This window comes from Salmo salar, chromosome ssa20 (genome assembly GCF_905237065.1).
Source record: "Salmo salar chromosome ssa20, Ssal_v3.1, whole genome shotgun sequence".
Classification (NCBI taxonomy): Eukaryota; Metazoa; Chordata; class Actinopteri; order Salmoniformes; family Salmonidae; genus Salmo; species Salmo salar.
This window is the reverse complement of record NC_059461.1, coordinates 21225298-21242972: the sequence shown is the minus strand read 5'-3', so window position 1 is coordinate 21242972 and position 17675 is coordinate 21225298. Positions and strand designations below refer to the sequence as shown.

Genomic DNA, 17675 nt, shown 5'->3' with positions numbered 1-17675 from the left:
CATTGCTGTCGATATGGTAACATGTACATTGTGTCACCATACTTCCTAGAAATAACTATGCAAAGTATAGGATCCTGGGGCAGCATGCTTATTATGGAGTAATAACACTGTGAAGTATTGATGGTATCCTTTGAACGTATTTAAATCATAATGTTTTTGTTGGCATGTGTCCTTTTAGTTAAGACATGGTGAGATTTCGTTTCTAAGTCAGCTCAGGACAAATCCTACCAATGTGCATTTTCTATCCGTTTTTTATGTCACATTCTTTCCTGTCTCCTGTCTGATTTAGAGTGTATATCCCATGTTCATCTGCTTGGGTTTTCTGAGACTGCTCCGGTTGTATACTTCTGCAAAGCTCATCAACATCATCTGCCACTTCAAACACATCAAGCCATAAGAGGAGGGAGCTTAGCTGCTTTTGGCATTTCAAAAAGAGGCTGGTTAAAGAAACTGCAGTGAAAAAAAACACCTTCAGGATGACAGTGAGTTTCTTCTAAGTGAACCAGATGACTCCACTGGACCTGTGCTCTGGAAACACCACCATTTGACCGAGGACTATCAGAGTGACTACTGACATCAAAGTTTTAATTGTTGTTTTAAAAAAGAAGAACAAATGCTTGGGCATCTCTGGTAGCCTGCTGGGTAGCAGTGGTCTTCTTGTACCGTAGTAGCAGCAGCTAAACCACGGTTGCCATAGTGGAACAATGGCACGCCCAGGCTCTGGGGTGCTGGTGTCGGTCAACGGGCTGGGGTACCCTCCTCAGAACCTGGCCCGGGTGGTGGTGTGGGAGTGGCTGAACGAACATGGGCGCTGGCGGCCCTACAGCGCGGCAACGTGCCACCACATAGAGAACGTACTGAAGGGGGACGTGCGGGGGACTGTGGTCCTTGGACAGGTGGATACCCAACTGGCCTCTTACATCATCGACCTGCAGTCCATGCACCAGTTTAGACAGGACACAGGTAAGAACCAGTCAAACACCTGTGTCGTTCATCATCATTATCATGTGATGCATGTGGGGTCACAGACACTTATATAACTGTATTTCCCCATTATGAACTTCAATGGTAGAATAGATGAACAATGTAAAAGGTGCAGTTCATGCCACAGCATGCTGTACATATTATTCAGATGTTCATTCTTAGCCAATAGACCCGTCCATTATGGTGTACATTTTCTTTGCAACCTAGCTCAAGTTATTATGGAAACCACCCTTGAAGGATGTGCATCTATTTCTGTATTTGCCGTACAACCATTGGCGATATTAGCATCATGGTGGGGCAAACTCAAAAACATTTATTTTAGATGCATGCCAGCAAAGCCACAACACAACACTAAACAATACATTAACTGCACTATACCGGGTCCAAGCGGTGCCCACAAACTGTTAGTGCCTACATAAAGCTGTCCCAACAGCAGAGCTTTCTTTTCAGCACCATGGAGTGAATCCTTACCACCGCTACACCTGGCTATCAGCGGAGCCTTGTCTGGCAGCGAAACAGTTCATTCAGCCTCGTTTACTGCCTTTTTTAAAAAACATAGCTGATATGGCTGACCATATCTCCCTGGCATATTACATAATTTATGCAGCAGCATATAAGACATTTTCGGACTCACCTTGTTGTCCTTCGTTGGAAAATTTTGTCATCAAAGAAGAAAATTGTGGGGCTCCAAAAAATTCCGAGTTGCCACTGCGTACAACAAATTGAATTGAACTCCTTGGGGAAGTCAGGCGAGAGATCCAAATGTACTGGGACCTATCTGAACCACAGGTTGAGGTGGGTATTGTTGCTACAACAGAAGAGGAAGCACTCCGAGGACCATTAATGCTCATCAGATGAAAAAGAAGTTTAATAACCACCTTAATCATTACCTCATCTTCTATGCTTTAAAGTCATGACCTTGCCAAAGGTCACCGTCAATGAGGCAGCCAAGCATTTCAAGTGATCGACTGCTGTAATCCTCACTCTCTCCAGCGCCATCAAACAGAAAAAGGATATTTTCTGTCAGAAAATAACAATGTGAAAGATAATTAGTTTTCACGTTTGGTTTTGATGTTGCATTTTCATGCTTCATCTTCTTGCCTCTTACCAGTACTCACAGTGCTGCCACTCTCAGGTACAAACCTATCAGTCATTCATGATGAGAAAAGCAGCATTGACTCAATCTAGTAAATAGAGATACTCTTAGAAATACAGGATAGAGATATCCTATAGATCAGTGATTATCAACCAGTTTCAGCCGCAGGCCGATTTCTTTTCTTGAGTGGATGGTCAAGGGGCCAGAACATAATTACAAATAATTAGTAAACAGCAAATTGACCGCAAGAAACCCAAACAGATATAATATTTGACAAAACATAATCATTTAAACCTTGCTTTCATTTGTATACTATCACATACACTGATTGTACAAAACATTATGAATACCTGCACTTTCCATGACATATACTGACCAGGTGAATCCCTTATTGATGTCACTTGTTCAATCCACTTCAATCAGTGTAGATGAAGGGGAAGAGACAGGTTAAAGAAGGATTTTTAAGCATTGAGACAATTGAGACATGGATTGTGTATGTGTGCCATTCAAATGATGAATGTGCAAGGAAAAATGTAAGTGCCTTTGAATAGGGTGTGGTAGAACTGTGTCAAGAACTGCAACGCCGCTGGGTTTTTCATGCACACCAGTTTCCCATGTGTATCAAGAATGGTCCACCACCCAAAGGACATCCAGCCAACTTGGCACAGCTGTGGGAAGCATTGGTGTCAACATGGGCCAGCATCCCTGTCGAACACTTTCGAAATCCTTGGAGAGTCAATGCCCCAACGAATTGAGACTGTTCTATATTATTATTATTATTTGGATCATAAAACTTGGGGCCAAAGGTCACAATCCCAGCAAGAATCAACAGAAACATACTAGGCTTCTGATCTCCCTATAGGTTGTTTGGTCATTGAGCTTACAAATGTATTCCACTGAGGTGTTAATTTCTCTGCCTGTGTTGCTTCTGTTTCTTGGACACGTTTGCTTCTCAGATATGAGAGTGTTTTTGCCTAAGATTATCAAAGCGTTCCTGTCTGAGTTTTAGATGTAAATGCTGCCACAGTGTGTTGTGGGAGAGGATGCATGCATGTGGGGGAGGTCTCAGAAAGCTGTTCAGTCTCAGCTATAGAGAATCCTTTGACACCTCAATTAGCCTCGCAGGCTCATTCACCTGAACAATTAATGTATCATAGTGATTCATTAATTGATGAACCTTCTATGTCCCAATGGCCAGACTTCTATATTAACACGGCATAGAACATGACACCGTGTCAGAGAGAGGGCAGGAGAGAAAGGGGAGGAAATCTCATTGAGTTTTACTAGCCGGTGCATTTCTTTTTTCATAGAATATCAACTTACTCAGCATGAGCAAAACATTCTTGCTATCCTATATGCTGTGTAGCTTATGAGGATTGGCACAACAAATGTTACTTTGAAGTGAAATGAATTGTTCAGTTGGATTCAAAGTCATTGGTCTTCAATTGATAGCCACGGTGAAATCATGTTAGCTGGTGTGAATGTGACGAGGCAGTATCTTAGCATGGCTGCCTGTCACACTTGCCTAAAAGCCTAAGAAAGTGCTGTGGGTGATTTCTGCTGTCCTTGTCGTCGTGTCCTTTGATAGAATAGAGCTGCACATGTGTCTGAGACTGGGTGGCTGAGAGAGAGAGAAAGGAGCCAGCCAACCGTTTGTCAGCCATTACCATGGTGCTGGGCCTGTGCCTGACGTTTATCGCTCCTCATTGTGCCGTTCTCCGTGTTACCTTCCCCCTCAGCTGGGATAAAACTGTCACAACAGGTGCTGACGGACAGCATCCTGGACACCCACCCCAGACCCCCCTCCTCTACCTTCTCAAAACTGTGATAGGCTCCTGCAGCTGTGGCTGTCTTCATATAGGGCCCTGGTGAGAGGCTATGTGATATTGATGCACAGCCACCATTTAAATGAACGCTGGAATGGGAAACCGTGGCCTCGGCTCTGTTTGTTATGGCTTTCAATATATTTGTTCACAGTGGATGTTTGCAGTGTGAAGGACAAGCGCAAAACCACAATCAACTAGCCTGCTGCAGGGCCTCAGATTGTTCCTCTGGTGGAAGACCATGGTTAATATACCAGTGGTGCTGCTGTCTACTGCAGCTGTGGATGGAGCTAGAGGCTGAAAACAACAGGGTCAGGGTCGGACTACCGCATTTGGGGCCCCGGGGCACCGACTTAAAATGATGCAGTTTTAAAGCAAATTTCCTGCTATTCTACACATTTTGCCTTGAGGCTGAGAGAAAGTTGACTAGCAACAAGTACTGAGACACCCACCATGAGTGCCCACAAAATTTACCCAAGAAGAGGAAAACAAAAGAAAAACTCACACCAAATCAAAAAGTGGTGAAAAATAAAACAGGGAAGAGCAGATAAAGGATTGTTTTTTTTAAATAAATCATTGTGCCCCACGTGCCAACGTCCAACCTCAAAATATAAATGGAAAAAACAAAGCCTGTAACACCTTCCCCCTTAAGACCACAAATATATTCCATATTTTTGTTTGACAAGTTTACTCACAAGCAACAGAAAATGACTTCCATATCACAACATGATCAACTTAAATGCGCCGCTTTCTCCAAAATAAACCAATTAACACGGGCAGTCTTTCATACAAGACAAAACAACCACTTTTTTTATACACTACCGGTCAAAAGTTTTAGAACACCTACTCATTCGAGAGTTTTTCTTTATTTTTACTATTTTCTACATTGTAGAATAATAGTGAAGACATCAAAACTAATAAATAACACATATGGAATCATGTAGTAACCAAAAAAGTGTTAAACAAATAAAAATATATTTTAGATTTCAGATTCTTTAAATAGCCACCCTTTGCCTTGATGACATCTTTGCACACTATTGGCATTCTCTCAACCAGCTTCATGAGGTAGACACCTGGAATGCATTTCAATTAACAGGTCTGCCTTGTTAAAAGTACGTTTGTGGAATTTCTTTCCTTAATACGTTTGAGCCAATCAGTTGTGTTGTGACAAGGAAGGGTTGGTATAGAGAAGATAGCCCTATTTGGTAAAAGACCAAGTCCATATTATGGCAAGAACAGCTCAAATAAGAAAAGAGAAATGACAGTCCATCATTACTTTAAGACAGGAAGGTCAGTCAATACGGAACATTTCAAGAACTTTGAACGTTTTTTCAAGTGCAGTCGCAAAAACCATCAAGCGCTATGATGAAACTGGCTCTCATGAGGACCGCCACAGGAATGGAAGACTCAGGGTTACCTCTGCTGCAGAGGATAAGTTCACTAGAGTTACCAGCCTCAGAAATTGCAGCCCAAATAAATGCTTCACAGAGTTCAACTAACAGACACATCTCAACATCAACTGTTCAGAAGAGACTGTGTGAGTTAGGTCTTCATGGTTGAATTGCTACAAAGAAATCACTACTAAAGGACACAAATAATAAGAAGAAACTTGCTTGGGCCAAGAAACACGAGCAATGGACATTAGACTGGTGGAAATCTGTCCTTTGGTCTGGAGTCCAAATTTGAGATTTTTGGTTCCAACCGCCGTGTCTTTGTGAGACCCGGTGTGGGTGAATGGATGATCTCTGCATGTGTATTTCCCACTGTAAAGCATGGAGGAGGAGGTGTTATGGTGTGGGGATGCTTTGCCGGTGACCCTGTCTGTGATTTATTTAGAATTCAAGGCACACTTAACCAGCATGGCTACCACAGCATTCTGCAGCGATATGCCATCCCTTCTGATTTGGGCTTAGTGGGACTCTCATTTGTTTTTCAACAGGACAATGACCCAACACACCTCCAGGCTCTGTAAGGCTATTTTACCAAGAACGAGAGTGATAGAGTGCTGCATCAGATGACCTGGCCTCCGCAATCCCCCGACCTGAACCAAATTGAGATGGTTTGGACTGAGTTGGACCACAGGGTGAAGGAAAAGCAGCCAACAAGTGCTCAGCATATGTGGGAACTCCTTCAAGACTGTTGGAAAAGTATTCCAGGTGAAGCTAGTTGAGAGAATTCCAAGAGTGTGCAAAGCTGTCGTCAAGGCAAAGGGTGGCTACTTTGAAGAATCTCAAGTATAAAATATATTTTGATTTGTTTAACACTTTTTTGGTTACTACATGATTCCATATGTGTTATTTCATAGTTTTGATGTCTTCACTATTATTCTACAATGTAGAAAATAGTAAAAATAAAGAAAAACCCTTGAATGAGTAGGTGTTCTAAAACTAGTGTATATAAAAAAAAAATGTCTTTTTAAAACTTATTTTTCTTTATTTATAGCAGCCTAAAACTCTGACGTTTTCTATAACGCTCACCCACTTGGAATGAGCTAAACCAAAAATAAACTAAACTCCAATATGGTAAAATTGCAGTCAAAACAAAATGTGTGCCAGGGCTACACAAGGGCTAAACACATCCTTGAAAGACGATCAGTAACCAAGTTGTCCTTACCATGGACATGTCTGTTTTCAAGGGGCAAATCTTGCGATGTGAGACTCCAGCGAAGGAGTTGGCGGTTCGTGGAGCTCGTCTTTTGCAGGAAAAGAGAGAGTTGTGATCGGTATAGACCACCATAGGGGTAGAGGCCGTTACATAAAACTCGATGTAATGAAGAGCCAGTACCAAAGCGAGTGTCTCCTTCTTGATAGTTGAGTAGTGTTTTTGATATGTCTCAAGGAGGAGCACGTGCCTCGGGGCCCCGGGGCACGTGCTCTGCGTGCCCAGTTGGTAATCTGACCCTGAGCAGCGTTGTGTTACGCTTGTGTGTCCATGGTGTCCTAGCAGGAGTGTGAGTGATGGAGTACTCTGTCAGTTGGATGGTGTGTGTCCTCTCTACACGCTCTCTGGGATCTGGACAGTCTCCTGTGGCTTTGGGCAAAACCGTCCCGCCTATGGGTAGGATCCAGACCATAGACCTACACGCACCAAGCCCATACTACCAGAATGAGAGAGCAGCAGCTCTATTTGAACTCCTCTCCCTGTAATCAGTGGAGGATGATGGCAGCAGCACCCACCACAGCCTGTGCAGCAGGGCCCTTCTCTCTATCAGCCTACCCAGCACATCTGCATGCTATTGCCATTCTAAACACAGGGTTTACACAGTGCTCAGCTCAGCATTGGCTTGTGAAGAGAAGATACCAGTCTATGGTGAAGTGTAAAAAATGGATTGCGTGTGCACAGGCTTACAGGGTTGCCTAGTTTGTGGAAGGATCTCTGGCTGGAGGCTGGGAATGGGTTGGCTCATATCCAAAGTGGATCGATCCATTCCCCTCCCCAGAGGGGTGCTTGAAGCTCTAAACACTGCTCTGGACTGATCCCCTTTCACTCCACCCACTCCCATAGCACAACACAGGGGCTTATCAGCCATCTCTATTGTACCCCAACACTCTCCCTGCCACTGGTCAGTGATAGGGTTCAATGCTGCCTCACCACTGTTTACCTCTCATTCTCCTGATGATGGAAAGACAATGTAATAAACACCTATGCACCACACACAGTCATGTAACACTACATGACTGTTACATATGCAGATCATGACATTAGACACACAAACTGTTGTTTGTAATTTCATTCCATGAGATGTTATTTTTACATGGAATTCAACACGCTTGAAACTCCACAGCAGCTTATGACTAATCAAAATGTAGAACTTGTGACTACGTCATGTTATGCTATGACTTTAAGGACATTGTATCATTCTTATATACAGTCGTGGCCAAAAGTTTTGAGAATGACACAAATATTAATTTCCACAAAGTTTGCTGCTTCAGTGTCTTTAGATATTTTTGTCAGATGTTACTATGGAATACTGAAGTATAATTACAAGCATTTCATAAGTGTTAAAGGCTTTTATTGACAATTACATGAAGGTGATGCAAAGAGACAATATTTGCAGTGTTGACCCTTCTTTTTCAAGACCTCTGCAATCCGTTCTGGCATGCTGTCAATTAACTTCTGGGCCACATCCTGACTGATGGCAGCCCATTCTTGCATAATTCTTCAATGCTTGAAGTTTGTCAGAATTTGTGGGTTTTTGTTTGTCCACCCGCCTCTTGAGGATTGACCACAAGTTCTCAATGGGATTAAGGTCTGGGGAGTTTCCTGGCCATGGACCCAAAATATCGATGTTTTGTTCCCCGAGCCACTTAGTTATCACTTTTGCCTTATGGAAAACTGTTCCTGGATGGTTGGGAGAAGTTGCTCTCGGAGGATGTGTTGGTACCATTCTGTATTCATGGCTGTGTTCTTAGGCAAAATTGTGAGTGAGCCCACTCCCTTGGCTGAGAAGCAACCCCACACGTGAATGGTCTCAGGATGCTTTACTGTTGGCATGACACAGGACTGATGGTAGCGCTCACCTTGTCTTCTCCGGGCAAGCTTTTTTCGGATGCCCCAAACAATCGGAAAGGGGATTCATCAGAGAAAATGACTTTAGCAGTCCAATCCCTGTACCTTTTGCAGAATATCAGTCTGTCCCTGATGTTTTTCCTGGAGAGAAGTGGCTTCTTTGCTGCCCTTCTTGACACCAGGCCATCCTCCAAAAGTCTTCGCCTCACTGTGTGTGCAGATGCACTCACACCTGCCTGCTGCCATTCCTGAGCAAGCTCTGTACTGGTGGTGCCCCGATCCCGCAGCTGAATAAACGTAAGGAGACGGGCCTGGCGCTTGCTGGACTTTCTTGGGCGCCCTGAGGCTTTCTTCACAACAACTGAACCGCTCTCCTTGAAGTTCTTGATGATCCGATAAATGGTTGATTTAGATGCAATCTTACTGGCAGCAATATCCTTGCCTGTGAAGCCCTTTTTGTGCAAAGCAATGATGACTGCATGTGTTTCCTTGCAGGTAACCATGTTTGACAGAGGAAGAACAATGATTCCAAGCACCACCCTCCTTTTGAAGCTTCCAGTCTGTTATTCGAACTCAATCAGCATGACAGAGTGATCTCCAGCCTTGTCCTCGTCAACACTCACACTCACTGTGTTAACGAGAGAATCACTGACATAATGTCATCTGGTCCTTTTGTGGCAGGGCTGAAATGCAGTGGAAATGTTTTTTGGGGATTCAGTTAATTCACATGGCAAAGAGGGACTTTGCAATTAATTGCAATTCATCTGATCACTCTTCATAACATTCTGGAGAATATGCAAATTGCCATCATACAAACTGAGGCAGCAGACTTTGTGAAAATGTATATTTGTGTCATTCTCAAAACTTTTGGACATGACTGTATATATACACAGTTGAAGTCGTAAGTTTACATACACCTTAGCCAAGTACATTTAAACTCAGTTTTTCACAATTCCTGACATTTAATCCTAGTAAAAATTCCCTGTCTTAGGTTAGTTACGATCACCACTTTATTTTAAAAATGTGAAATGTCAGAATAATAATAGAGAGAATGATTTATTTCAGCTTTAATTTCTTTCATCACATTCCCAGTGGGTCAGAAGTTTACATACACTCAATTAGTATTTGGTAGTATTGCCTTTAAATTGTTTAACTTGGGTCAAACGTTTCGGGTAGCCTTCCACAAGCTTCCCACAATAAGTAGGGTGAATTTTGGCCCATTCCTCCTGACAGAGCTAGTGTAACTGAGTCAGCTTTGAAGGCCTCCTTGCTCGCACACACTTTTTCAGTTCTGCCCACAAATTTTCTATAGGATTGAGGTCAGGGCTTTGTGATGGCCACTCCAATACCTTGACTTTGTTGTCCTTAAGCCATTTTGCCACAACTTTGGAAATATGCTTGGGGTCATTGTCCATTTGGAAGATCCATTTGCGACCAAGCTTTAACTTCCTGACTGATGTCTTGAGATGTTGCTTCAATATATCCACGTAATTTTCCATCCACATAATTTTCCTCCCTCATGATGCCATCTATTTTGTGAAGTGCACGAGTCCGTCCTGCAGCAAAGCACCCCCACAACATGATGCTGCCACCCCCGTGCTTCACATTTGGGATGGTGTTCTTCGGCATTTTCCTCCAAACATAACGATGGTCATTATGGCCAAACAGTTCTATTTTTGTTTCATCAGACCAGAGGACATTTCTACAAAAAGTATGATCTTTGTCCCCATGTGCAGTTGCAAAACGTAGTCTGGCTTTTTTATGGCGGTTTTGGAGCAGTGGCTTCTTCCTTGCCGAGCGGCCTTTCAGGTTATGTCGATATAGGACTCGTTTTACTGTGGATATAGATACTTTTGTACCTGTTTCCTCCAGCATCTTCACAAGCTTCTTTGCTGTTGTTCTGGGATTGATTTGCACTTTTCGCACCAAAGTACGCTCATCTCTAGGAGACAGAACGTGTCTCCTTCCTGAGCGGTATGACGGCTGCGTGGTCCCATGGTGTTTATACTTGCGTACTATTGTTTGTACAGATGAACGTGGTAGCTTCAGATAAATTGTTTACACAGTATTCTTCACAAACACTGTAGCTCTTAGGTGATTAATTTTCTTCCTACTAATTGAGATTTACATTAGGTTACTGTGTGGGTTGCTGGTCTGACATTCTAGTGTGTGTGACTGACTACAGAGATAAACTCTATCAGAGCGGCTTTGTTCCGTTGCTATGGCCAGTGACGTGCATTGTTTCTCCTCCTTATTTGTTTTGGTATTGCAGGCGTGAGAACCTGTTCTCCTCTGACCTGCCTTCTCTGTGCTTGCAATCCTCAATGACTAATTCAAAACAGTTTTGTGGCTTGTGGTAGAAAAAGATAGAATTGCATAAAATTAAAGCTATCACTTTCCGTTTTCATGTGCAGATGACAACCGGCAGTAGCTGCAGTCTTGGTTCTATTGCTGTTGACGGCATCTTGCTGTGTGTGGTTTCTATACTAGCCTGCAGTGTGTGTGGGGGAAGTTCTGAGAAGGATTCCTGCTACGTGCTACAGGTCGGGTATGACTTGGCCCTCAGCCGCCACCATTTGAAATCAAAACATTATTGACCCACATGTGAACAGGAAGGATGAGCAGAGCAGAGTAAAGATAAAAGAGGACATGTGTATTAGAAAGGCTACGTGTATGTTTTGCAGAGGGACTTTTGTAGAGCTAACTCCATCACCCTTCTGTCCTGAACTGAAGGATAACTGGCTGGATCTAAGGAGATATCGGGACCATTCAATTAGGAGGACCATGGACTATTTCTAATTTCCTGTATAAGCCTACCTATTATTTATATTTCCTGTATAGGCCTACCTTTTATTGTAATTTCCTGTATAAGTCTACCTATTCTTGTCATTTCCTGTATAGGCCTACCTATTCTTGTAATTTCCTGTGTAGGCCTACCTATTCTTGACATTTCCTGTGTAGGCCTACCTCTTCTTGTCATTTCCTGTATAGGCCTACCTATTATTGTAATTTCCTGTATAGGCCTACCTATTCTTGTAATTTTCTGTATAGGCCTACCCTATTCTTGCCATTTCCTGTATAGGACTACCTATTTTTGTAATTTCCTGTGTAGGCCTACCTCTTCTTGTCATTTCCTGTATAGGTCTACCTATTCTTGTCATTCATTCTTATTAATTGTTCTGTCTCTCTGAATTTCTGTTTTATTGGAAATAGCACACAATATATGTAAATCATGTACACAATAATACAGTACAGTTTTATTGTGTACCTGAAAGGAAGGAGGAGAGGGAGAGCTTGTTAATGTAAACTGTGGATGCGGTGGGAGGGGTGGTGCGTGTTTGTGTGTGTGTGTGTGTGTGTGTCAGCAATACGGAAGTGAATGTGTGATGCCCTCCCTGTCAAGGCAGGAATGTTGTTGAGTGACACAATGGGGTTATGTTGAGCTACAACAGATGTTCTACGCATTGTTAGATAAGACCACATCAGTGTTACGATTGTTGAGTGAGAGAGAAAGAATATTCCTATCTTCTAATGAACACTGGTGCCATGGTTTACAGTCATTACATCCAAAGCTGAGAAGAATAGATGAAGTAAATGAATCAAAAGCTCCCAAGTGAACTCATAAAAGCACTTGTACCTCCCGTATTTGAGAGAAGTTTTAGTTATGGGAAACCATTTTTATTTTAGCGTACAAAGCAAAAGCCCATGAGAAAGGTGCAGAGAGGAGCTGAGGACTGAGATCCTGAGAGAAAAGGGACAGAGAGAGAGAGAGAGAGGTGGAGTGTTCCCCGGATGTACAACAGAGTACAAAACAGTTGGAACACCTGCTCTTTCCATGACATAGACTAACCAAGTGAATCCATGTGAAAGATGTAGATGAAGGGGAGGGGACCGGTTAGGATTTTTAAGCCTTGAGACATTAATTGAGACATGGATTGTGTATGTGTGCCATTCAGAGGGTGAATGGGCAAGACAAAAGATTTAAATCCCTTTGAACGGGTTATGGTAGTAGGTGCCTGGTGCACCAGTTTGACGGTGTCAAGAACTGCAATGCTGCTGGGTTTTCACGCTCAACAGTTTCCCGTGTGTATTAAGAATGATCCACCACCCAAAGCACATCCAGCCAACTTGACACAACTATGGGAAGCATTGGAGTCAACATGGGCCAGCATCCCTGTGGAACGCTTTCGACACCTTGTATAGTCAATGCCCTGATGAATAGAGGCTGTTCTGAGGGCAAAAGGGGGTGCAACTCAATAGTAGGAAGGTGTTCGTAATGTTTTGTACACTCAGTGACAGCCATAAAAGAGGGGAGCACAAAGACAAAAACCAGACAGAAACACAGGGCAGGTGTGATTTCTCTTTTCCTTTCTCTTTCCATGTTTCTCTCTTTATCCATCATCCCTTCTCTCTTTTTTCCAGTTCTACCCTCCCCTGTTCACTCTGGATAGAAGTTAGCTTTCCACCTCATCTGGTCCTTCAGAACGTTAGTTTATTCTTGTGCCATTGTCTTTGTTTAGATCACATCAATGCAAAAGTACTGCAAGCTCTAATCAAATGTACAGGATCACATTCTAACTTAAGGCGGCTATACAGCATTTCTGTATATGGAACAGAAAGACAGTTTATGAAGACTGATTCTTTCAGAATCAAACAACAGTCCTAGCCTCCTGATCTCCATCACTACGTCATGGTTCCTTTTCTGGAATGGGGACAAGTAGCTCTGGGGTACTGTTCCACTCTCTAGCAGCTTGGAGAGGTAGTAGCTTACTACAACACTTGTTGCTCAGTGTCCAGACCAGGCCTTCCTCCAGCTCCTTGGTGAAAGTGATCCTATGACCCCCTTTATTCCTCGACGTTGGGGCTGTAGTGTTTGTAGTTCTGGATGTGGTCCTGTGAGGAGGAGACAGTCTGAGATATGGCCACGTCCTACCCAAGTGATTGAGGTAACTGGGCGCTGGGCAGTGGAAATGGTAGCAGCTGCTCTGGCTTGGCAGCCTGGCACATGCAGAAGCACAGTTAGACACCCAGGGCATCTTTCCCTCCTCTCAACCTCTAATCCGATGAGTCACCACTTTTAACTTCTGAGGTGGATATCTGTCTCTTTCATTGCCCGTAGGGCGGCGCACAATTGACCCAGGGTCGTCCGGGTTAGGGTTTGGCCGTCATTGTAAATAAGAATTTGTTCTTAACTGGCTAGTTAAATAAAGGTTAAATAAAATATATGAAATAAATATCGAGCCAAACCTTTTAAAGCTGCTCTCCGCCAGTGCTTCCCTTATCAGGGCCAATCTAGGAGGTCACTCAGAGCCTCCCCTCTCTCTCACTCTCTCATGCTCACTCTCACTCACTCACCACTGCTGTGAATATGAATGAGGCCCACCCGCCTCTCTCCCTCTAAACAACTCCATTAAGGTCTCCCTCTCTGCTGCCTGGTTTAATCTATCACCATCTTCTGTGTGTCAGATGGGCACTGGTGGTTAAGCTGTGAGTGCCAGGGTTGACTCTTGGGGTGCCCTAAAATAGTGATCTGGACTAATGTTTTTATGTTTGAGCTGGACCAATGTGCTAGTGGGGTTAGTCAGGTTTGTTAAACTCCAGAGCACCCATACAAAACCTGGTCTGTAGATGTGGGTGTTTGATGGGAAGGCCTGTATGATAAATGGTTTCAGGTACTTTGAGACTACAACCCACCATCAACTAAAATTAAAGGCAGCAGGTATATCTTTTTTTGTCAAACTACCATGTGTTTGATCTGTGCAGTCACAGAACATGATTGATGAAGTTAACATTTCATTAATTTTGGTAACAGATGCTCGAATGAATCCATTAGAGCCTCAAGTCTCTATTTCAGCTATACAGCACGCTCATGCTCAGCAGAACAAAACGATCGTTAGGCACTTGTCATGTTAAAGGTGACAGAGGAATGATAAGTCAGCACTGGTGTCTTTGATCAGTAGTGTATGTGATCTTTAGTGCAGAAAGATCATTGTTTGACTCAGCAGAGCTTTATTAAGGGAGCTTTGCACAGCTAGCTTAGAGCACATGGCTCCCCTTGATCACTGACAGTACAGATCTCAGCATGGGCCTTTTATTTTGGTTCTAGTCTTCCCTATCTGTAGAACGCACTATTCAGCCACCACACTGTGTGCATTCTGCATGCAAAGCTGAGAAAGCAGAGCTTAGTTTGAGGCTTTAACGATTGAATAGATGTACAGTGCATTCGGAAAGTATTCAGTTCCCTTGACTTTTTCCACATTTTGTTACGTTACAGCCTTATTCTATAATTAATTAAATCGTTTTTTCCCCTCTCATCAATCTACACAAAATACCCCGCAAAAACAGGTTTTTAGAAATGTTTAGAAATGTATTTAAAATAAAACCTGAAATATCACATTTACAAAAGTATTCAGACCCCTTACTCAGTACTTTGTTGAAGAATCTTTGGTAGTGATTTCAGCCTTGAGTCTTCTTGGGTATGACGCTACAAGCTTGGCACACCTGTATTTGGGGTGTTTCTCTGATTATTCTCTGCAGATCCTCTCAAGCTCTGTCAGGTTGGATGAGGTGCGTAGCTGCACAGCTTTTTTGAGGTCTCCAGAGATATTAGATCGGGTTCAAGTCGGGGCTCTGGCTGGGCCACTCAATGACATTCAGAGACTTGTCCCGAAGCCACTCCTGCGTTGTCTTGGCTGTGTGCTTAGGGTTGTTGTCCTTTTGGAAGGTGAACCTTCACCCCAGTCTGAGGTCCTGAGTGCTCTGGAGCAGGTTTTCATCAAGGATCTCTCTTTACATTGCTCAATCCTGTCTACCCTCTCAGTCCCTGCCGCTGAAAATATCCCTAACGTCGGAAATTTATATACACTTATGTTGGAGTCATTAAAACTCGTTTTTCAACCACTCCTCAAATTTCTTGTTAACAAACTATAGTTTTGGCAAGTTGGTTAGGATATTTACTTTGTACATGACACAATAAAGTTTTCCAACAACTGTTTACAGTCAGATTATTTCACTTATAATTCACTGTATCACAATTCCAGTGGGTCAGAAGTTTACATACACTAAGTTGACTGTGCCTTTAAACAGCTTGGAAAATTCCAGAAAATTATGTCATGGCTTTAGAAGCTTCTGATAGGCTAATTTACATCATTTGAGTTAATAGGAGGTGTACCTGTGGATGTATTTCAAGGCCTACCTTCAAACTCAGTGCCTCTTTGCTTGACATCATGGGAAAATCAAAAGAAATTAGCCAAGACCTCAGAAAAAAATTGTAGGCCTCCACAAGTCTGGTTCATCCTTGGGAGCAATTTCCAAATGCCTGAAGGTACCACGTTCATCTGTACAAACAATAATATGTAAGTATAAACACCATGGGACCGCTCAGGAAGGAGGCACGTTCTGTCTCCTAGAGATGAATGTACCTTGGTACGAAAGGTGCAAATCAATCCCAGAACAACAGCAAAGGACCTTGTGAAGATGCTGGAGGAAACAGGTACAAAAGTATCTATATCCACAGTAAAATGAGTCCTATATCGACATAACCTGAAAGGCCGCTCGGCAAGGAAGAAGCCACTGCTGCAAAGCCGCCATAAAAAATCCAGACTACGTTTTGCAACTGCACATGGGGACAAAGATCGTACTTTTTGTAGAAATGTCCTCCAGTCTGATGAAACAAAAATAGAACTGTTTGGCCATATTGACCATCGTTATGTTTGGAGGAAAAAGGGGGAGGCTTACAAGCCGAAGAACACCATCCCAACCGTGAAGCACGGGGTGGCAGCATCATGTTGTGGGGGTGCTTTTCTGCAGGAGGGATTGATGCACTTCACAAAATAGATGGCATCATGAGGGAGGAAAATTATGTGAATATATTGAAGCAACACCTCAAGACATCAGTCAGGAAGTTAAAGCTTGGTCACGAATGTGTCTTCCAAATGGACAATGACCCCAAGCATACTTCCAAATTTGTGGCAAAATGGCTTAAGGACGACAAAGTCAAGGTATTGGAGTGGCCATCACAAAGCCCTGACCTCAATCCTATAGAAAATCTGTGCGCAGAACTGAAAAAGCGTGTGCGAGCAAGGAGGCCTACAAACCTGACTCAGTTACACCAGCTCTGTCAGGAGGATGGGCCAGAATTCACCCTACTTATTGTGGGAAGCTTGTCAAAGTCTACCTGAAACGTTTGACCCAAGTTAAACAATTTAAAGGCAATGCTACCAAATACTAATTGAGTGCATGTAAACTTCTGACCAACTGGGAATGTGATGAAAGAAATAAAAGCTGAAATAAATCATTCTCTCTACTATTATTCTGACATTTCACATTCTTAAAATAAAGTGGTGATCCTAACTGACCTAAGACAGGAAATGTTTACTAGGATTAAATGTCAGGAATTGTGAAAAACTGAGTTTAAATGTATTTGGCTAAGGTGTATGTAAACTTCTGACTTCAACTGTAGGTGTTAATTTTGTCCAGATGTGAAAGGGCAGTGTGGAGTGCAATAGAGATTGCATCATCTGTGGATTTGTTGGGGCGGTATGCAAATTCGAGTGGATCTAGGGTTTCTGAGATCATGGTGTTGATGTGACCCATGACCAGCCTTTCAAAGCACTTCATGGCTACAGACGTGAGTGCTACGGGTCGGTAGTCATTTAGGCAGGTTACCGTAGTGGTCTTGGGCACAGGCACTATGGTGGTCTGCTTGAAACATGTTGGTATTACAGACTCAAACAGGGGGAGGTTGAAAATGTCAGTGAAGACACTTGCCAGTTGGTCAGCGCATGCTCGGATTACACATCCTGGTAATCCGTCTGGCCCTGCGGCCTTGTAAATGTTGACCTGTTTAAAGGTCTTATTCACATCGGCTACGGAGAGCGTGATCACACTGTCGTTCGGAACAGCTGGTGCTCTCATGCATGTTTCAGTGTTACTTGCCTCGAAGCGAGCATAGAAGTAATTTAGGTCATCTGGTAGGCTCGTGTCACTGGGCAGCTCTCAGCGGTGCTTCCCTTTGTAGTCTATAATAGTTTGCAAGCCCTGATACACCTGACAGCGTCGGAGCCGGTGTAGTACGATTCGATCTTAGTCCTGTATTGACGCTTTGCCTGTTTGATGGTTCGTCGGAGGGCATAGCGGGATTTCTTATAAGCTTCCGGGTTAGAGTCCCGCTCCTTGAAAGCGGCAGGTCTACCCTTTAGCTCAGTGCAGATGTTGCCTGTAATCCATGGCTTCTAGTTGAGGTATGTTCGTACAGTCACTGT

The 17675-nt window shown here is 43.2% G+C and overlaps 1 protein-coding gene across 4 annotated transcripts in view; it reads left to right on the top strand.

Annotated features, from left to right (window-relative positions):
- LOC106579922 (E3 ubiquitin-protein ligase DTX1) overlaps positions 1-17675 on the top strand; it is a 57855-nt gene that overhangs the window by 1582 nt on the left and 38598 nt on the right. For all 4 annotated transcript variants that reach the window (XM_014160325.2, XM_014160324.2, XM_014160323.2 and 1 more), the window contains one exon: positions 290-963. In XM_014160325.2, coding sequence (XP_014015800.1) covers positions 705-963 — 259 coding nt within the window. In that variant the 5' untranslated portion in view covers positions 290-704. The remainder of the gene's footprint in view (positions 1-289; positions 964-17675) is intronic.